Here is a 22,471-nt window from a genome sequence, read left to right as displayed (position 1 = left end):
GCTGTCTTCCGACTCGTCAGCATCACCATTAGCCACAAACGGGATCAACCTGGCCTTGTGAAACCGTGCCACAATTGTTTTCTCAGAAATTAAGCTGCATGCCTCTCTAACCCATTTGGCCACTTCTACAAACTCTGCGTGTCGCATGCACCCCAGCATTGAGTGCAGTGGAGTGTAGCTGCTGTACATGGCAGAAGGTGACAAGTGGTGGAGTGTTATCTGATACCCCCTCTGTACAAAAGGTGCAGCCATAGCATCCAATCCAATTTTGACTGTATGCAAGTTGTATCGTTCTATACAATGCTCCAACGAAAAATTCGGAGAAAAACTGCAAGTTATAGACCTTTTCATCGGGCAAGAAGGATAGGGCGCGCGGCGAGCCTTTCCTTCTCTCTGGCTTGGGCGATCTGGCGCGACACTGCTTGAAAGTGTTGCTGTCGCATGCTGCGGAACGATTTTGGAATGTTTTTGATCGTACTTTGCGAAATTCACGCCATGTCCGTTCATATAAGGTTGTCAGGGAAGCCTTTCGGTGCATCGGTAACTACAGTAGGGGGAAATATGTCTTGTGGGTGCAAAAATGTGACGCGCTTTATCAGCCGTGGTGTACGCGCATTGTCAGTCTCTGTGTGTGTATGTGTTGTGAACTGTTTTGCTTATATCGGTTTTAATTCAACAAAAAAAAAAACCGGTGTCTCTGTATTACCAGCATTAAATATTAAATGAGCTCACTGTCTGATCGCTTGGCGTATGGAGTAAAACAAAACATAAGAGCGCATGCTCGTGCATGGCCAACCTAAGGCAACCACGAAACAGCTAAGCGGCAGGCGCTATCAAATATTTGTGATACCCCGGCATCGTTCTCACGCATTTCAAGTCTAGTAGGCTTGAAATTACCATATGTCTACGCTAGCTTTCCTGCATGTGGCCGATGGCGCTGCTCAACACAGCGATCACTGCGGTTGGTGAACCAGCACGATACATATATAAGGTGTGCGCTTCGGCATTGCCTTTTCTGGCATGTATACAGCCATAACATATGAGAGGGATCGCATAAGAAGAATGCGATGCCCATTTTTGAGGACAAAATTTCCGTAATACGTGAGAGTGCGTCATAGAGAATGGAACGAGTACAACCGAGAAAAAAATAGGTTATCATCCTCTTTCTCGAAAAAGCAAGAGAAAACGAGCTAACGCCGCAATACGACCTCGCATAGTCACGCCGCACATCGTTTATGAATATATAACCGCTGATTCCGTATGCTTGGACCATGCGGTATATAGAAGAAAGATGCCTGTAATCCAGCACCTACCACTGCTTAGGACTCTCGCGCAGTTCGTAAACAGTCCCTTTGCTGGACAAGCTTAATTCAGACTGAAAAGTATGCTACTATTACTTGCCAAAACTATTTTATTCAGGGCCGGAAACCTCATCCATCGAACCGAGTAGTCGCGCAATGTAACCTGCAGCGAACAGTTTGAACGCTTGTCAAAGTATAACATCAAAGCTCCTATCGCAGCAGAACGGTACCCACGCTGTTACGATTGTCGCGTATGTTTAATTTCTCTTAAACCGCAGCTTAGAACTTGAGGATAATACTGCAATAAGGTCACATTAGTGGATGGAACATTCAGAAATGCACGATTGATCTCCGAGGTTGATTGTAGGCTCAAACACATGTGCGCACACATCGCCCTGCGGGCTCTGTCCGCCTCAATTCCAGCAGAAAGTCCTGCCATACCGACTTAAACCCTTTCAGTACGTGTCACAGAACCGTTTAATGTGTAAAAGGTGCGCGTAATGCTAAATAGACAGCGCAAGCGCGAAAACGAACACCAGAAACTACCGCCGAGCGTATAACTGCCATGCAAAACGGAGCACTCGCCTAAGCCAGCATGCCGACTGCCCATCGATGGCACCACTGCGTAGCAATATGGTGGCGCCCATGAAAAATACGGTATGTGCATTCGGGAAAAATTGACTTGTCTGCTCTGCTTCCTACCAGAGTTTTGAAATGCTGCTTGGCATCTTGGTACTTGAATTGTTCTTGATTCCTTTGAATAGAAGAAAGGACCCTCTTAGTGTGTATTTGGTGCTACATTTGCTGTGTTGTTTTTTATGTGTTTGCCGATTAGTTCATAGTTATGCTGCATTCCCACCAAGTACCTAGTTTCACTGCAATTCACCGGAAATAAATATTTGAGATGAGACCTAGTGACTCCGCCATATGAGCTTACCTAGCAGATTGAATAGTGATTGAAGTGCAGGGATGGCTGTGTGTGTTCTACACAAGGGTACTGTAATTGAAAATAAAAGCGTGCAATCATCGCATTCTGCCGGTGCTAACATGAGGCATAAACTTGTAGGTTAAAAAAGGAGCTGAAGAAAAGTAAGGACCGTGCAAAGAGGGATGGAATGAAAAATGTTAAGTGCAACGTTAAGAGACAGGAAGAGAACGGTCTGGATCTGAGAACAAGCAGGGATCGCTGATATTGTAATTGACATTGAAGGGCCCTCCCCAGGCCCCATAGCAAATTTTGGTCCTACGCTTCAAGTTGTTACTTGTCCTGCCTTACTTGTCTTACTTGTCTTACTTGTCTTACTTGGGAGCGTTCTGCCATAAAAATTGTTCAAATCGCCTCAATAATAGCCAAGATAGAAATATTTGAGTGCCGCGAACCCATGATTTCAGCAGGCGGGCTCCACCGCCAAGCAAGACACTCTCTCCACTTGCCCCGTCTAGCCTACGCAAGCGAAATTTCTTCCCTACATTCTCCCATATCGGACCTCGAGGCTCGCATGACGCATACATCACAGACCCCGCGTTCATTCTTTTTATCCTCATTTTTTCTTTTTCGGCGTTACACACTTCCGCTGACACCGTCACACGCAAACTGTTGTCTTGTTTTGGCGCAGTGCACGATTTTGCAGGCTGTGCACAAGGACACATGACTAACATATAATTCAGTGCTACACGAAGACTGAGGCAGAACAAGCGGATCGGAGAGCATGATCACGCACTGGAACGCTGTTGAAAATGGCATAGTTTCGGTACCTGCGCACGTAACTGCGCGACTGTGGGAACAAGCAGACAAAGCGGAAGTACATCTCTCTTGCTTCGGTGTGAAGTAAAACAAAAAACACAGAGAGATTCCATTTGTGTGTTTTATTACTTCTCGGAACTTCAATTCGTTAATTCAAGCAACAGATTGCATAGATAACAGATGTTGTCTTGAATAATTTTCAAAGCCACGCGTTACCACAAGCGACGTCACACTGCGTACACCAGTACGTAGACGCAGGCACACAAGTACGTCATCTTCTGGCTTGGAGCGCAGCGGCTGCGTGGAGAAGGGAAAATGGCGTTCGGATTAACATTTCAGACCTTTCCGCGGCGCATAGCGATGTAATTCTTTGCAAACACGATCGTTGGTGTGCATTGTATGCTTTGTGCTTGTCAGCTGAAGATGGCCAGACCTGGTGAGGGGCCCTTTAAGAGAAAAAAAAAAATGGAGCTGGGCGGGCAGGCCAGGTTGGGCCTAGGGCGGATAACTGGTGGACCATTAGAGTTACAGAATGGGTGCCAAATGAAGGGAAGTGTGGTTAAGGACGGTGGAAAATGAAGTGAAGTGATGAAATGAGGAAATTTGCAGGCGCAAGCTGGAATTGGCTAGCGCAAGACAGCGCTGGAGATTGCTGGGAGAGGCCTTTATTCTGCAGTGGATATAAATATAGGCTGGTGATGATGGTGCTGTGAATAACATGCAGGAAGTTAATCATTCCACCTAAGGAAATGCAGCTTGATATCCTCGGATTGCAATCGGGCACATCTTTGTTGCGCTAGGATGAAAGTGTCACGACAGGCATCCTGTGCTCCGCTTGAGTGCAGTAACGAGAGTCAGTGCAATTCCCTAGTGTTTGGTGACATGAAATAGCTATCTGGCAAACATGACTAACTGTGAATATAATTGGTCCCCTTCATATGGCTGCAGTCACCACCACCAGCACAGCAACTGCTGTGTCCCCAGTGGCGTCTCCACAGCAGCCAGCCCGGCCCCCGCCGGGGTTGTCCCCACTGGCATCCACCTCGCCCCCCCTGGCGGATGCACCCAAGGCACAGAGCCCCTCGACACGACCTCCCCCAACTTCTGAGGAAGCCCTCAAGCTGGACGACCTGTTTGCGCCCGTGAACAGTGGAGGAGCCCCCGCATCGACCACAAGTAGTCAGTTTCCTTGTTACCATTGAATGCATTGCAAACCATTTATTGTTAGACACTGCATATTTCATTGCATTTACTCATCACATCGGATTTCACGGGTCTAGAAAAAATGTCTACCGAATGCCCACTTATAGAAGGTCTCAAGAAAGCAATCTACAGTCGCTGGTCTATAGTTCGGACACCAATAAATCGGACATGCTTGATTATTCGGACAGCTCCTCAGCACAGCCACTAGCCCCATAGACCTAATGAGTCCTCACCAATAACTACAAAGCGCAGAAAGCACGGCAAAGGTATGAGATGCGTTGCATACTCCTATTGTGCAACCAAGGGTCAGCTTCGCTGCAATAGCGCGATGTTATGCAGTCAAGCATATGCACCGTGTAGCAGTGAATCATACCAAGAGCAGCAAGGGCCTATTGTTAAGGGACATAGTACGTGTTCCTTAATCATACACAAGTGCGTCCACCGTGCCCTGTCACAGTATGAGCACTGATGCGCCTAATAATATTAGCAGCCCTTCAGACCTATTTTGCATGTGGCTGTGGTGGTTTGACACCTTGGGGGCAGTAAAACGCATTTTCACAGAGCTTTTTGCAGTCCTGTGGGAGTCGGTGAATCTGACGTTCACTTTGGTTTTGATACATCACCAGCCTTGCATGGCCCTGTATGGTCTCACATACAGCGCGCATAGGGTGGGCTAAAAAAGCGCTCAAATCGCAAGAGCCACTTCCAAAATAGCTGTGAAGGCCTGCCAGTACAGATTACTAAAGGTGTGCAAATAACGAATGGTAGATTTCAAATTGAATATTAAATTGCACAAAGAACTTGAAGAAAAAACAGTGCTACAAAGACGTGGGCTAAAAGAAGAACATTTACGACGGCATTGCCATTTGTTGGGCGTGTTGGTAAACTGAAAGCATATTTAGCGCTAGCAAACAAGGACGGAAGGGAGACGACACCACAATGCGCTATTTAGCGCTAGCAAACAAGGACAAAAGGGAGACGACACCACAATGCGCTATTGTAGCGCATTGTGGTGTCTCCCTTCCGTCCTTGTTTGCTAGCGCTAAATATGCTTTCAGTGTAAGACGGACAGGCGCTAACTTCCTACTAAATTTTATTTGAAGAAAAGGGGTTTATATAGATGGAAACACGAATAGTACCACTGTGACATCACGACCTATCACATCAGAAAAGTAATCTCTTTTTCGGCAAGTGCCACTGACAGGCAGCTCATGCACGTGCCCTCGGCCTTGGCAATGTAAAACGCTTCTAATATCTTCCTTTCTAGTCTATCTTTAGAACGTGCAAGAAACTTGGTGTCGCGAAGGTATGTACGACATTTGTAATGTTTACAATGTTCAACCAGATGACCTCCCGCATTTTTATTTATAGCCAAATTGTGCTCTTGTGCCTTTTCAATGTAATACCGTCCTGTTACCGAATATTGAATTGAACATCGTGAATTTTTATACAAAATTTAATGCTTACAAATTTTGGGCAAGAAAATACAGTGCTGCACATGATCGGGAGTCTCCTAGCATAGCATAACAAGAATGTTGCAAGCTATCAGTAACTTAGACATAGACACCAAGGTACTGTCACCTATACACCGATAATCTGGACATGCTTGGTAATTCGAACAGCTTTACGGAACAACCGATGGCCCCATCGACTTAATGTGTAAAGATAACTGATGTTTCGGACAGCTGCCAGCTCTACATTTGATTATTCGACTTCGTCGGTGGCTGCAGCATGCACCAATTCTGCCGCCATTAACTTCTCTGGCAACCTTGGCGAGACATCAAGTATGTCCTCAGAGATTACACGCTAGATGGTAATGTGCTAGACAGTAAAACGGCCTTGCGTTGGTTGCAGCACTCCACCTCGGAGATTTAACTGCAAATGCTTGGAGGCTTTGCTTGAATTATGAGGTTGCATCAACACTGCAATCATCACATCCATTCCGACACCACTGCACATTGGGCCTGCTTTTGTTTGTTGAATTTGCCTTCTGGACAGCGTTCCGCCATCCTGTGCTTGTTTGTTTGTTTAGTATGCGTTCCAGACAGCGCTGTACTGGCTCTAAGAAGCTTTTCTTAGACGTTTCTAAGAAGTTATTGACTGTCCCTGTCAAATGGCGCCAACGGTGCCTTTGCAGTCAGACTCCAAATGAGTCCTGAGTCGCAGTTTGAGTGAACCCGACTCCGCAACTGAAGAGGCTGAACTGCTGTGTACGACAACGAGCTCAAATGCAGACATTATTGATGGCCTGGTAGGCTGCTTTGTGTCGATTCCTGCCGCCGTTACATTTGAAGACTTTGCAGAAGTCGACAGTGCGGTGCCATAGTGTGCCAAACTGAACGATGACAAAACAATTGAACAAGTTTTACCGTCAAACAGCTACTCTAACTCGGAGGATGATGATGCGCTGTAGGCTTTGGAGCCTTCACATTTGGAACCGACTCTAGCCTTAGCAGTCCTTCCATCGGCATACAGACAACACAAACCTGGCAGAAATACAGGTGGACTTGGCTGCACGTACGGGCAAGTGCATGCAGCAATGAATCGACCTCTTCCTTGCACAGGGGCCTTAAAATGTAAATAAAATAATATTTTTTTGCATACATTTGTTTTTTTTCGTACATTCAATAGTTCTAACTTATTTACGTTCCCCGTGGAGTTCGAATTAATGGTCGTTGACTGTATAATAGAGTATTGAATGTGCAATGTTTCAGCAAGTGCCAACTTATACAGAGCTTCCCCTCTGCACCAGAGCAGTAAGTTACTGCTCCAACGCATTCTTTTCTTGTTCCAAGCAGTAAATTTCTTGCTACAATTCTTGCTGAGTGGGAACTTCAATATGTGATGATTATTATTTATTGGCATCCCCTTTGGAATGGGGTGGTGGCAAATAGTTATCTTGCCTGCTTGCGTTAATCAGGTATGCTGCACATGCCTTTCATTCTAGCATTTTTGTGTACGTCTTCTTAATCTTTTTTCTTGTCCTCAAAACTTCCCTTTATGTCTTGTACCATTACCTATGCCTGTAACAGATCCGGTTGTACCAATCTCTTCCCCCCCCCCTTTTTCCCCCTCCAATACTCTAAATGTATCTTGCTTATCTCGACTGCTGACTGGTTGATGCTTCTGTCTACTTCAAATCGAATTGCTTCTGGAAAGTGTATGTTACCTACTGGTCTCACGGCGTGAACCCCTTCGCATTCCATAAGGGTATGCTGAAAGGTCTCTGGTTTTTTGCTGCAGCATCCACATGCCTCATCTTGTTGCAAGTATGTATTTGTGCCAAAGTGCCCTGCCCGAAGCAGCTGCTGACTCGGGCCGAATTCTAGAAGAGAAACATAAGCTTGCCGAAGCCACAAAAATGACAATATGGCTTGGCGTCTCATGCTGCAGAACTTCGCGCAACGCTTTGCATTATGTAGATGTCAACTACTAGTATTGGGTTTCTCAATTTTTTTTAGTGATTTCGGATCATACATTCTCCTGGTTGGTATGTTCTTTCATGCATTTTCTTCCTAAATGTATGAACGAGGTTGCACTGCAATGTGTCGATGTGTTCAGACTTGCTTGTAGCCAGAAAGCTCCAAACTGTATGCCTGAAACACCCGTCATATGCGATACAATTTACAGGCTTTCTGATGGTCTTCACGTGCTTCAAGCTTTCTCTGCGTGCTGCTACTCTCTCCGTGTCGCATATTGCAATTGTTTTGATTGGTCCCAATGACCTGGACGAATGTTGTGCTGACCATATGCAGTGCCTAAAGGTCACGTATGCATCCACATATGATGACTGGGCCTTCATTATAGCAGAATCGCGGTGATAGGATCGCGCTTGATATGAATTAGTCAAAAGTCCCAGCCCAAGTGCATTTCTTACAACATGCTGAATTTTTCCTGTGGGAACACGTGAGAAGACAGCGTATGATGACACATCATCTGAGCTTGCCCAAGCTTTGCACACATGGTAGATTACCTCTAAAATAGGGTACTCGAGCTGTGTATGTGCTCAGCTAAGCTGAGAGCCATGCATAGCCACACAGCCATGCGAGAAAACCTGGCCCCCACCTCGCACGCTCTTGATTGCATTACTGTGAGCTTGCTCCCCTTCCCCACTTTTTCTTGCTCGCTCGAGAATACTGCTTATCAAGCCACCATTCTTCACTGCTCGCCCTCACAAGCCTTCATTCACACCTGAAGCGCGATAGGCTCTTATTGCACTTTAAATGGAACCCTACTTGAAACCCTGCTTGCTTCAGCGGTCGCTTTTCGTCGCACGGCGTAGGATTCGAGATGTGTGTTGGCCATCTGGGATTGAACCATTTGATGACCGTCTGCATCTGCAGAAATTTTCATTTATTGTCTCTGTATTCCCTTGCGGTGGCAGTGAAATTTCAATATAGTATGGAAATCGTGTATAAACGCACCTTGTTATATTGAGGCTCAAAATACTACATGGTGTTCTATGGGCAAGAAGTTATAAAAAGTTAAATACTTCGTTATATTAAGAATTTCGTTTCGTTCGTTTGTTATATTGAGGTTTCATTGTACCTATCTGTTGCGCCATAATTTTGATGTCTCTTTACCATGCCTCTAATGTATTTATTGCCTCCTTTTGCTGTTTTCAACTTGAGTATATTTAACTTTCCATGTTCATGTGCATAATGGGAGCATAAAATGTGTGCTGTCAAGGTAGGTATGGCAATGATAAAGCAATTAGTTCTCCTGTAAGACACCGAACACATTCATGGAATGTGATTTTGGTGGTTTGCCATTCATGCATTTACTACGTTCTTGCCCATGGCAACAAAGTTGGGTATGCACCTTTCAGCCTATAAACAGTACAGTCGAATCTCGATAATTCGAAGTTGAAGGGGCGAAACATTTGTTCAAATTAAAGGAAGCAATTGAATGGAGGATTTACCTGCGGTGGCACATGTGCACTGAGCTAACACATAAGTGGGAAGTTCCACAAGACTTATTCGCACGTATTTACAGATTACAGTCAGTTATTAGGCGCATCGGTGCTTGTAATGTGATAGGAGATGGCAGGGGCACGTGTGGGTAATCAAAGGAAACATACCATATCCCGTGACAATTGCCTTTTCGAATTTTCGTATACTTCACTGCCTACAACTGCTGTATTTGTGCAGAGTTGACTTCAGGAAAACTGGCATTATGCAATACGTCGTGCTTTCTGCACTCTGAAGCCGTTGGCGTGGAATACAAAGGCAGAGTTGGCACGATTGCTAACAGCAGCAAATTGTTTCAATGAAAAAAACACTGCACTGAACAGCAAGAAGCTTCATAGTGAACGTCGAAGTAGCTAGGCCTAGCGTTGCCGTATCTTAGCTACGACTACTAACGAATCTGCGTGCGAGAGCATTGGCTTGACGCGGTGCGATAATCAAAATGGTGGTGGTGGTGGCTTCAGTTAATGCCATTTCGGACCTGCGGTCATGGCAAAAAAGTCCAGAAAGTTGGATGGCAAAGGTTTTTTCCGTCCAAAAATTCAGACATCCTTATACCTTGACTCTATCGGGTGGGTTTATGGCGGGGCCGTGACACTAACGGAAGTCACTAAACCGTCACGAACAGAAGTAATCGGTGATGTGCGCCTGCACATGCCTGCGCACAAATTTCTGCCATGGCTTTTTTCTTTTCTTTCTCGCACGTGGCATTGAGAAGTGTCTCCTAAGGTTTTCCTCTACGGCGGGCCCGGTCAGAGGAATGCTAGTTGGAGACACCGCCGCGGGATTTTGCGCGCTGCTGAGAGCATTCTCGGAGTGCAGTATGTTCGAATTAATCGTTGCAAATGCTTGCGTCTTCTAATTACTGGGCGTTTTTGCCCATCGGAATACACACAACTTTGATGGGACCACAGCGTCAGTTCGAATAAACTGAATGTTCGAATTAAGGAGATTCGACTGTTTTAAGGCAAGGAATGCCTTCACAGCAGAGATCACACCAACACATGTTCACGTCTTACCATGACTTTTGTGGGAACTGCTGCTCTCTCAATCAGTGCGATTGGTGTGCTGTGTGTGACATGTTCTCAAAAGGGAAATTAGACACTGTTGCGTACTGTGCATTTTTGCTGCGCACAACATGGTCTGTTTCCTGAGCCATTTCTCAGTGTACCGCAAGTACCTTTCCCAAGAAAACGTGGTGTTGCTGAGCACATGGTCCACCGCATTCATCAACATGGTCCACAATTTATCACACACCTGCATGCGGATGTTTTCCAGCACACACAGCTACTAATCTGGCTGAGAAAATACAAAAAGAATATGCACGACCTGCACTGCGTTGACTTTGCTTTGTCTTCAAAGAAATGCCATGATGGTGCCATCACGTTAGCATGAAATATACCAGCCGTATTCCTTCCCATTTCTGTGGCAGGTGCAGCAGCAACTGTGCCGGTTGAGTTTGACCGAAAGTCGGACGCCAAGGCAGTAGCGGCACAGCAGCACCCTGTGACCCCACATTCCACAGCCCCAGCCACACGGAAGGTGCGTTGGTACCGAACATCCTACGAGTTATGTTTTATTATAAGAACCGAGCTTCGGGCTATGGTGGCTCAGTCTGACACTGACGGAGCAACAGAAACACTCGAAAGATTGTGCAGTTAGAAATTATTCCAGTTTAAATGGTATTATAATTTTTTATCCGCCCACCTAACCATTCTTAATCTCATCCACCCACCTAGGTGGCCAGATGAGCTTAAGAAATTTGCAGGGGCAACATGGCCGCAATTAGCACATGACCGGGGTAGTTGGTGAAGTATGGGAGAGGCCTTTGCCCTGCAGTGGGCGTAGCCAGGCTGATGATGATGATGATGATAATAATTTTTATGCCAGCAGCACCAACCAAATTCATTGGCAGAATTGTACTTTGTGCACTGTCTTCTTGAAATTGCATCTTGGTGATGGTTGAGGCCATGGGTGAATTTTGCCTGTCATGCAGTGTGCCAGGCCATTATCATGTGTGCAACCTGGAGAGCCTTAAAAGCAACCTGGAGAGCCAGTCCTGCGCCTGAAAACATTTTTTTTTCAATTCTTTTTCGATTTTGATGAAACTTGCTGAGTTTATGTATCTGAGTGTGCTAGTTTTAAATATACATCCAGTTTTCTTGCATAGTAAAAACCTTTTCAGAAATTCAAGAAATTCAGCTTTATTGCGTAATTTGCTTGGAGGTGAGTGATCTACCGAACTATAGACCTTTTCATTGGGCGAGGAGGATAGGGCGCGCGGTGAGCCTTTCCTCCTCTCTGGCTTGCGTGATCTGGCGCGACACTGCTTGAAAGTGTTGCTGTCGCGTGCTGTGGAACGATGTTGGAATGTTTTCGATCATACTTTGTGAAATTCACGCCATGTCCGTTCATATAAGGTCGTCAGGGAAGCCTTTCGGTGCATCGGTAACTACAGTAGGGGGAAATATGTCTTGCGGGCGCAAAAATGTGACGTGCTTTATCAGCCGTGGTGTACGCGCATTGTCAGTCTCTGTGTGTGTATGTGTTGTGAACTGTTTTGCTTATATCGGTTTTAATTCAACAAAGAAAACCGGTATCTCTGTATTACCAGCATTAAATATTAAATGAGCTCACTGTCTGATCGCTTGGCGTATGGAGTAAAACAAAACATAAGAGCGCATGCTCGTGCATGGCCAACCTAAGGCAACCACGAAACAGCTAAGCGGCAGGCGCTATCAAATATTTGTGATACCCCGGCATCGTTCTCACGCATTTCAAGTCTAGTAGGCTTGAAATTACCATATGTCTGCGCTAGCTTTCCTGCATGTGGCCGATGGCGCTGCTCAACACAGCGATCACTGCGGTTGGTGAACCAGCACGATACATATATAAGGTGTGCGCTTCGGCATTGCCTTTTCTGGCATGTATACAGCCATAACATATGAGAGGGATCGCATAAGAAGAATGCGATGCCCATTTTTGAGGACAACATTTCCGTAATACGTGAGAGTGCGTCGTAGAGAACGGAACGAGTACAACCGAGAAAAAAATAGGTTATCATCCTCTTTCTCGAAAAAGCAAGAGAAAACGGGCTAACGCCACAATACGACCTCGCATAGTCACGCCGCACATCGTTTATGAATATATATCCGCTGATGCCGTATGCTTGGACCATGCGGTATATAGAAGAAAGATGCCTGTAATCCAGCACCTACCACTGCTTAGGACTCTCACGCAGTTCGTAAACAGTCCCTTTGCTGGACAAGCTTAATTCAGACTGAAAAGTATGCTACTATTACTTGCCAAAACTATTTTATTCAGGGCCGGAAACCTCATCCATCGAACCGAGTAGTCACGCAATGTAACCTGCAGCGAACAGTTTGAACGCTTGTCAAAGTATAACATCAAAGATCCTATCGCAGCAGAACGGTACCCACGCTGTTACGATTGTTGCGTATGTTCAATTTCTCTTAAACCGCAGCTTAGAACTTGAGGATAATACTGCAATAAGGTCACATTAGTGAATGGAACATTCAGAAATGCACGATTGATCTCCGAGGTTGATTGTAGGCTCAAACACATGTGCGCACACATCGCCCTACGGGCTCTGTCCGCCTCAGTTCCAGCAGAAAGTCCTGCCATACCGACTTAAACCCTTTCAGTACGTGTCACAGAACCGTTTAGTGCGTAAAAGACGCACGTAATGCTAAATAGACAGCGCAAGCGCGAAAACGAACACCAGAAACTACCGCCGAGCGTATAACTGCCGTGCAAGAGAGCGCTTTTACCCAAGCCAGTATGGCGCTGCTCATAGGCGGCGCCGCTGCGTTCACAATATGGCGGCGCCTACAAAAAACGGTCTATACGTGGCATGATAAATGATGTGGAACAAACAGTGCAAATAAGTAAGTATGATGTTCTAACCCAATTTTATATCAAATGAGAACATCGCAAAATTCAGTAAGAGAAATCCATCTAACTGCCAAAAAGAGAAAAATGTTTAAAAATATTTTCTAATACAGTCGAACCCACTTATAACAGTATTCAAGTTCCACAAAAATTCTATTGTTATAACCGATAATTTTTATATCTGGGTTGCATGAAAAATTCAAAATGGTGTGATGGCAGAGCTGATGTGAGAAAACTATAATGGTGTGGAGGCCAGTGCCCCACCCCGCCACGTCCCTCCATCTGGCTGCTGATTGTGTTCACTCACTTAACTGCTTCCTAGGCACTCCAATAGCGTGTAACAAGCTGCGGCTGTCGGCGTTAAAGAATGGCACTGCCATAACAACTGCAAAGAGGTGTCACGGGCGGGAAGCGATATGCGAGCACCACTCAGGCATCGAATTGGTGGCCCCAGAAGGAGCCTTTTAAAAATTGCGAGAAGGCTGCCGCGGTTCCACGCGAAAACGAAGCCCTGGAGGAGGGGACTGAATCATCTGCCAGGCCTCCTGGGAGGACAACCTTGATGCAGCTTGCCCTACCGCATCATTGCTGTCGTCGTTGCTGTCGCAATCTGATGCAGGCACATTCGCAAAGATCGCCTCATCAGTTAGAAGCACTTAGCTTCCAAATATATAGTCGTGCGCTTTCTTTTCACCGGCAACGTCGGGCATTGCCGCCGATCAGCGGGCGGATCAGCCATCTTTTGTTTCGGCGGCGAGTCAAACCAACTGTTAGTCAAACGAGGCTGAGAAACAGTGTGGCCAGGAACGACTTCGACGAAACCATCAAAGACTAACGCGAGTGATTAAGCAGTTTACAGAACTGAGCTCAATGAGGACCCAGCGAGCAACATGCGAGCAATCTCGGAGCAGCACAGTTTCGTGTTTCAGAGGGGGGGGGGGGGAGGCGGCCTTAGAGTTATGGCCATGTTCGGAGGGGTGGAAGGGCAACGGGAGAGAGGCGCGCGTGGAGATAGTTGGAAACTGATCACATGGCGGCTGTTGGAACAGCAGCCCATCATGCAGAGGCTCGACTTTCTCATTTTCTTTTCTTTTCAAGGATTTCGCATTTCACTACCGTTCGGCTCGGACACCCAGCAGCCACACTTCATCTATATAACCGATGATGCGGCATCGGCGCATTGTATTAAGCTGGTTGTTTCACCATGGAAAACATGCAAAGTTGACAGTGCAGCAGCTTCTCATTGTTATAACTGATATACAGCAAAACCTCGTTAAACCGTCAGCAGGTTTGTTTTAAGTAGTAAAGTCAAATCTCCGACTCGATAGTCATTGAACATAATGTGTTTTGTATCCGCATAAACCATACCAGCTTACTGCGTACATACAGTATCAGTTAACACGTAGTGTTCCCACTTTTTGTCGCGCGAACACGTCGAAGCATCGTCTCCATTGGGCGGCCTGGCAGAACAACAAGCCTCACAGATCACAACAACAGTTTCCAAGCACCCTGTGCGTTTGTGCTTGAAGCCACATCAACATAATTTTGGCGTCATGCAGACTAGGACTCGTGCCATGCCAAAACTTGGATAAGAAAAAACGGCAGGTGCTCAGCATAGAAAAAAAATTGGACATCGTTCGTGCTATCGAACGTGATACGAAGGAGTCGGCGCTGGCACGTGACAGAGGTATACTGCTCACTACGGTGTGTGGCATTTGGAATGCGAGGAAGTTGCTTGGCAGCGCTGGTGCGACTCAGAAAAGATGTCGGTTACAATGTTCGACTTTTCACCATCGTTGCTTCTGTTGTTGCCGAAGCGTCGACTAGCGACAGTGACGAGGACGGCACGGAAAACAACAGCACGGGCGATTCTGGCGCGACAGAAGCAGCGCGTTACGTCAGCCTCGTGAATGCAGTCCTCGCGACGGGAACAGCACCCTGCAATGAAAAGGCGCCCTGCGACTTCTGCAGCAGTACCGCCCGTGTGCACGAAGAACAAGCAACGCCAACGAGGAATCTGCCATGCGAGTGTTTTCGGAGGAGAGGGGGCTGGCTGAAAAGCTGGCTCGCAGCTTCAGTAAATTTGAGGCTGCTGTCGTCGCTGCTAGGCTGTCGAGGTATCAAACGAAAATAACACTTTTGTGGTGCGAAGTGAATAAATACTGCAAGTCTTTTTCCCTTTTCTTCGCACTCTCCCTGAGTTCCGTTTTTGACAGGTAAGTGGGCGATCTCATGCTATTTTGGTTAAGGGGGGATGCGGGGCTAAAATAGCGATTTTCGAAAAAAAAATGTGTTTTAAAGCTTGAGTTGTTTTGGATTGCTGGTTTAATGAAAAATATTCTCACCAGGTTTGGTTGTTATCGGAGAAGTAGAAAAGAAGGAAATAATTTTTTTCACGACGCGGTGGGGCGCATTTGCCGTCGAAGGCGTCTGTGAACGCTCTTTTCAAGACGCGGCCGCGGTGCGGGCAAAAAACCGAACGTGAAGTGAATGCCTGTGATAGAAAGTTTGTTTTTCGCGCTGTTTAGTGACAGAATACTTTCCATCGAGACTATGCAAGGCAACTATCGAAGAACTAAAAAAGAAAGGCATATTACTGGCCGCAGAAACCGAAACAGGAGCTCGAACCGAAGCAGTGGGTGGCAAACTGAAACAGGAGCTCGGATTGGCGGAAATGTACCACGTGACCACCCAACGCTGTTTTCGCGCCATTTGGAGTCGTTCCTGCTTTGGTTGCGCTCGACGCTTGCTATGTGTTGCTATATCTTCCTTCTGTGAGCTTATTGCGATCATCGGGTGGCCGGTGGTGTGACCCGAAGATGCCCGCAACGAAGGCTTCGACACGGAAAAGCTTCGGGAAGCGAAAACGCACGACGAAAGCGAGAGGCCTAAACAGCATTGGGCGACCGCCAGCAAGTGAGCGTCTGCCTGTGCGTTCGCCAAGCCCAAGCCTGCTGCCGGCGGCTGATGCGAACCCTACAAGCTCCGATGGTGGTTCGTCACCTATGGAAATGTCTACTGGTTCTGCTGATGGTGGTGAGTGCCAATTGACGACATTTGAAAGGAAGGTCGCGCTACTTTGCCAGGGTCCTGCCGACGAAAGCGAGGAAACGCCGGAGCCCAGCGGCCACCGTTTTGTAAAAGTTACAGCCATCAAGGCGGTGGTAACATCGCTTCTGTGCCCGCATTGTCACGGACAGTCGTTGGACTTGGAAGAAATCGGTGCGGGTGTGAATCTGGAGTTTGTCGTGATGTGTAGATGGTGTGGTGAAGTCAAGAAGGCCGCGCATGCTCCACCTGTGAAGTCCAGTCGGCAGCCTGAGCTTTCATTGCGCCTCGTGGTTGCAAGCCGTAACTGCGGCATGAACTACAAAACCATGGCAAACTTTTTTGCGGGTATGGACGCGCCAATGCCCATGCACCACAAAACATACCAGACAGTAGCGGAGAAGGTGCACAGAGCCGCTATGGAAGTTGCGTCTGATGTCATGCGCGAAGCCGGAGCCGCTGTGAGGGCAATCAACTCCGTTGCTGGCTCCACTCAACTTTTGGACGTGTGTGTAAGTTATGACGGAACTTGGCATAAATGCGGCCACACCTCACACTTTGGGCTCGGCATTGCTATCGAGCTGGAAACTGGGTTGGTGCTGGATTTTGCTGTGCAATGCAACTATTGCCATGGCTGCAACTATGGTCCCAAAGAAGGTGAGGATGGACATCAAGATTGGAAAAAAGCACACAGTGAGGTCTGCCAGAAGAACTTCAGTGGATCGTCGAATGCTATGGAAGTTGAAGCTGCAGGCATAATATTCAGTCGCTCTAAGGAGCTTCACAACATGCAATACACCACAGTGCTCTGTGATGGCGACAGCAAATCATTCCTGCATGTCTCCAGCCTGCAGCTGTATGATAAAGAGATTGTGAAGGAAGACTGCATAAATCATGTCGCAAAACGTGTTTATGCTGGAATTGAAAAACTAAAGAAAACGACGAAAGGTCTAGGAGGCAAGGGGAAGCTGACGCAAAGCGTGGTAAAAAAACTCACTGCTTACTATGCATCTGCCCTGAAAGAAAATGCTCCAGATGTGACAAAAATGCAACGAGGAGTATTTGCGACACTTTTCCATTCCTACTCGACGGACGAAGTCCCACGACATGACGCTTGTCCACATGGTGAGGACTCATGGTGCCACTACAATCGGCACAAAGCCCTAGTTGAAGCTGGTAAGCCATCAGTGCCAAGACCCCATCGTCCAGCTTTCAGCAGAGACGTTGCCAAAGAGCTTGTGCCTCTCTACAACCGGCTTAGTAAGCCAGAGCTCCTTGCACGATGCTCAAAAATGCAGACACAGAATGCAAACGAGTCTTTCAATGCGCTAGTGTGGAAGAAGTGCCCGAAGACCCGATTCGCATCCCTGAGAACCGTGGAGACTGCAGCAGCCTTGGCTGTACTAGAATTTAATGAGGGTGCACGTGGCATCAAGAGAGTATTTGACAAGCTGGAACTAGAACATGGAGTCCAGACGATGAAGCACGTCCAACAAGCAACCCATCAAAGCATTGCCCGAGCGAAGGAAAGGGCGATGGACAGCTCTAAAGTTGAGAAAAAGAAAAGAAGGCTTGAAGCAATTGCCACAGAACAGCGTCGCGTTGAAGATGAGGGCCCGACCTATGGAGCAGGGCACTTTGATTAATTTTTTTTTACCACAAAATAAAATAGCATGTTCTCAAATCTTTGAACTCATTTTTCTGAGTTTGCACTTTTTGGGGAAACAAAACCGTTAGGAAAACAATCATTTCTAAACTACATTGCCAAAAAATGCTTTCAAGGTGGTTTCTAGACTGAAATTTTCTCAGGAACAAGATAAGATACTTTTTAGGGTGTTAAATAGTTTCTAACAGAAAATATTTTGAGATGTCTGACATGTAATGACAACAAAAAAAATTGAACTTTGTTTTTAGATTGATGACATTTTTACAGAAATTGCATAAAAAGCATGCGAGCGGTCTTATCTTGCAGTATGAACCATCTAGAAGATATCTTATTACAAACAGTTGATATATCTCCATTATTTTTGAAATGATAGTTTTCCTAAGCTGAGACACATGATTGCTGAATATGAGAGCTATAACTTTTTGTCTGTTTGAGCTAGCGCATTGAAACTTTGAATATATTCTAATGAGCAGATTATAAACAGTCGCTGAAAATTTGATAAAAATTGATGCAGTAGTTCAAAAGTTGACTCTTGAGCCTAGCATCCCCCCTTAAGCAGTACTACCGTTTAGTACGTACTTTTTCTGAGCTCCGGCCATGCCAGAGAGCGTTTAACGAGGTTTCACTGTACTGTTGAAACCGGTATCATTATAAGTGGGTTCGACTGTACTGCTACTCTTCTAGCGTATACATTATTTGCATTTCAAAAAGAAAAATTTTTTTTTCTACTTGAAGGCAGTCATCTTCAATTTTTATTGAGCATTTACTACATATAGTGCAGCTTACTCTATCGCTAGAGCTCTTGTCCCATTTCAGGCATGTATGTGGGGCACTATTGGCTTGTACAAACTTTAGTTCCGCATGTGCCATTAAGAGTGTGTGCACATATGTCTACTGCTTATATAGTGAATTAAGGCATCAGCAGGATCAAGAAGGTACCCTTTTTTTATGCGAAGCATATTACTAGAGCGCAACCCAGCTCCTCAGGCGCGGCGGTGTCGCCTTCAATACCACGTGACACCGTGACGTCACGACAGAGGAGAAACGGGGCTCCAACTTGCGGCGTCGCCTTCAAGGCTGACCACGTGACACCGTGATGTCACGACAGAGGAGAAACGGGGCTCCAACTTGCGCTGTCGCTCGCGGCGTCGCGGCGGTATATAAGCAGCTGCGCTTGCCTCTGCTAGACACTTATGAGACGAGATGCCTCCTGGAGACAGAGCTGCTCGTTGGAATGAGAAGCGAAGGTTGCGGCGTGCTACAGAGACTGTTTCTAGGTGGCTTTGCTACGGCGCAGCGACTACGCGCCCCGCATCGGACGCGGTGAGCGTCGAGCAACGCAGCGTTCGGCGCGACAACGAAATGTGCGCCTGAGCAAGCGCCGCACGCCTGAGCCGACGCCGACGACACCGGCTTTTCTGCGACACGAGCTCCTTAACGCTGTCACGTTAAAATAAAGGCTAGTATGCTTCGCATCCTGGGTTTAACCTTAGCTAAGCCACAGCCATTTTTTTTTCTTCTGGAAAATGTTTTGTTTCTGAACAATATTTTGTTCAGTTACGATATCTTGTTTCAGTGATAACATGCCGTTTCCATTGTCTTGTTTTTCTTATTTTTCTCCTGCATATATGTATTTCGCTCTCATTACTACGGTGCACTATGACATAGTTATTTATAATGCAGTCATGACTATCATGTTTTCTGCCTCACATATATGTATATGTCTACTACAGTGTTTGATCGTGTGACAAGGTGATGTTGCCATGTAAGGTCTTTTGCGCCCCGTCAAGCTACTCTCGTAGCTTTTAGCCCAAAATGACCATCCAGTTTCTGTTTCTTTTACTGGAAAATAAAGATTGATTTGCTTTGATCTGATATAAGTCTGATGCAAACAACTGTACGAGCCTGTCTTGATTTAGAATTCAAATTGTTCACTCACACGACGAAAGGCACAGAGAAAACGGGCATCTAAGAAGCCGTGATGCTCCTGCCTCCCCTTGTAGCCAGCATACCAATACAGTGGAATCTCGATGATACGAATCTCACGGGGTTACGAAAAATATTCGAATTAGCCGAAATTCGTATCATCGGAACAATTAAAGCTAGCTAAATTTAAGAGTCAGAGGTGAATTCACTCAGGCACATGTACGTAAAAAGCATTTATTTCTTGAAGAAAAAGTCTCTAATGACCTTCTGCTTCTTTTTCTTTGTCAGGTCACTTAGCAGACTTTGTTCAAATCCATAAGAACGCGTGCACGTGTCATCGCTGATTTCATCCGCGGCCATAGCACGCCTCAGAACTTCGAGCGAGTGCAGCGTTTCAGCTGCCAGTGGTGGTCCTTCACCGTCGCCCACGTCTAAAGCTGGAACCGCATGGCGCGTTTTTCGCGAGCGAAAAACGCGGCGGGCGGCAAACGCCCGCGTTGCCGCCGACGCGCGAGCACCCGTACGAAAAAAAGGAGCGGCGCTTTCGCGCCGCGTTTTCCGGGTTGCCAGACAACATAACTCTCAACGACATGTATTGTCTCTGTTACCGCATATATAATATGCCCTTAAACTTACAGAACACTACAATAAAAATAATCTGAGTGTAATTAGACAGCGACATTTCTTTCCGAGGTGTACTTATCAAGCTTAATTTCAAGCAGCAATATTGTGTGCGAAACTGCGACTATGTACCTTCCGCATGCTGAGAAGCTGCTGCTTGTTTACAACTTCACATATAAAAAGGAGGGTCGGCCGCTTACTACCGAGCAGAAGAGGCGACTGCTACTATTAAGGGGGATGCTGATACTGAAGCAAGAAAAAATGCGGGTCAGGAAGTACATGTGGGTGCGGGCTCCCTGGTTGAGAAGAGAGCGAGCACCATACACTGGTATTATTAGCAAATTGTCTTGCCAGTATTAGCGATGAGACGTGACGCTTCTCCACTTTAGTTATTAGGGCCTCGTTGAAGGTTGCTTTGTTCATTTTAGGTGAACACGATGCGCGAACCAACATGATGCGCGAACGAAATCACGGTAGTACATGTTTTCCTTGACGCGCGCGCCAGTTCTGCCGAGAAAAAAAAAAGTTCCGCCAAGGAGGTTCCGTCGAGGATGGATGGATGGATGGATGTTATGAGCATCCCCTTTGGAACGGGGCGGTGGCTTGCGCCACCAAGCTCTTGCTACTATGCTGTCTAATATCCTATTTAGGTTAACCAATGAAAAAAAAAAAACACTATGAACTACCACGTCCAAATTTTATGATACCCTATTGCGAACTGTGCTTTTGTACGTCTCCGTCCTTTGTCGTTTCCCTACTTTTCTTCCACCAATCCTCCAATCGCCTCTTACTGATGTCTATTGCGGACCTGTTTGCTTTACCACTGCTCCCGCTGAACCCAAGGGCTTCAAGGAGGCCAGTGGTGCCTAAATCGACCGCTGGATAGACGTCTTCACATTCTAATAAAATATGCTCCGTCGTTTCCCTAGCTTTACCGCAGCAAGCACATGCTTCTTCTTCCTTCTTATATCTCGCTTTATAGGTGCGTGTTCTAAGGCATCCCGATCTCGCTTCGAAAAGTAATGAGCTTCCCTTTGAGTTATCATAAATGGTTTCTTTCCTAATTTCGTTTTTTCCCCTTAAGTAGTTACTCATGGCAGGTTTCTTTTCCATTGCCGCCACCCATGAGATTAATTCAGCCTCTCTGACTTTCCGCTTGACCTTCTTTGTTGCTGCGTTGCCCACCCCACAGGCCGCATACTTGCTGGTAAGCTTCCTAGTTCTTTTCCTCCACTGTGAATCAATGTTTTGCCTGCACAGATACCTGAACACTCTCCCAGCCCATTTACTTTCCTCCATATTCCTCAGCCGTTCTTCATACTCAATTTTACTGCGAGCTTCCCTCACTTCAAAACTAGTCCAGCCCATATCCCCTTGCACAGCTTCATTTGTAGTCTTCCCGTGAGCGCCCAATGCGAGGCGACCCACTGACCTTTGGTTCCCGTCGAGTCCTGATTGTACCCCTGATTTAAAGCAAACAACCGCATTTCCTAAAGTAAGTCCTGGAACCATTACCCCTTTCCACATACCTCGGAGGACCTTGTACCTATTGTATCCCCATAGCGCTCTGTGCTTCATTATGGCTGCATTTCTCTTCCCCTTGACTGTTATGGTTTTTTCCTGTGTTTCCATATATCCGTTGCCTTCGTTTATCCATATACCAAGGTATTTATATTCTGTTACCCGAGGTATTTCTTGGCCCTGTATCTCCACACTCTGTTCACTGTTTTCATTGAATACAATAACACCTGATTTTCTAACACTAAATTTCAAACCTAAATTGTTGCCTTCCTGTCCACAGATATTAGCCAGACGTTGCAAATCACTTTGCTTGTTTGCGAGCAACACAATGTCGTCCGCATAAAATAAACCTGGGAGTTGCTGCTCTATTACTGTACCTGCCTGTTTGTATGAGAGATTAAACCCGATATTAATTCCTTCTAGCGGCCTCTCCATCCTCACCATGTACATCATAAACAGCAGCGGGTATAAAGGGCACCCCTGCCTCAGTCCCTTGTTGATATGAAATTTCTCCGCGCTCCTCATCCCTTCCCATTCAACGCAAACAGTATTTTCTAGGTAA

The 22,471-nt window shown here is 46.3% G+C and overlaps 1 protein-coding gene across 13 annotated transcripts in view; it reads left to right on the top strand.

The window, feature by feature from the left end:
- The window catches only part of LOC139052803 (bromodomain-containing protein 3-like), a 253,023-nt gene that overhangs the window by 209,879 nt on the left and 20,673 nt on the right, over positions 1–22,471 (top strand). For all 13 annotated transcript variants that reach the window (XM_070529934.1, XM_070529928.1, XM_070529935.1 and 10 more), the window contains 2 exons: positions 3,994–4,224; positions 10,648–10,757. In XM_070529934.1, coding sequence (XP_070386035.1) covers positions 3,994–4,224; positions 10,648–10,757 — 341 coding nt within the window. The remainder of the gene's footprint in view (positions 1–3,993; positions 4,225–10,647; positions 10,758–22,471) is intronic.

The sequence above is a fragment of the Dermacentor albipictus genome, unplaced genomic scaffold (assembly GCF_038994185.2).
Source record: "Dermacentor albipictus isolate Rhodes 1998 colony unplaced genomic scaffold, USDA_Dalb.pri_finalv2 scaffold_36, whole genome shotgun sequence".
Classification (NCBI taxonomy): Eukaryota; Metazoa; Arthropoda; class Arachnida; order Ixodida; family Ixodidae; genus Dermacentor; species Dermacentor albipictus.
This window is presented reverse-complemented; position numbering and strand designations above follow the sequence as displayed.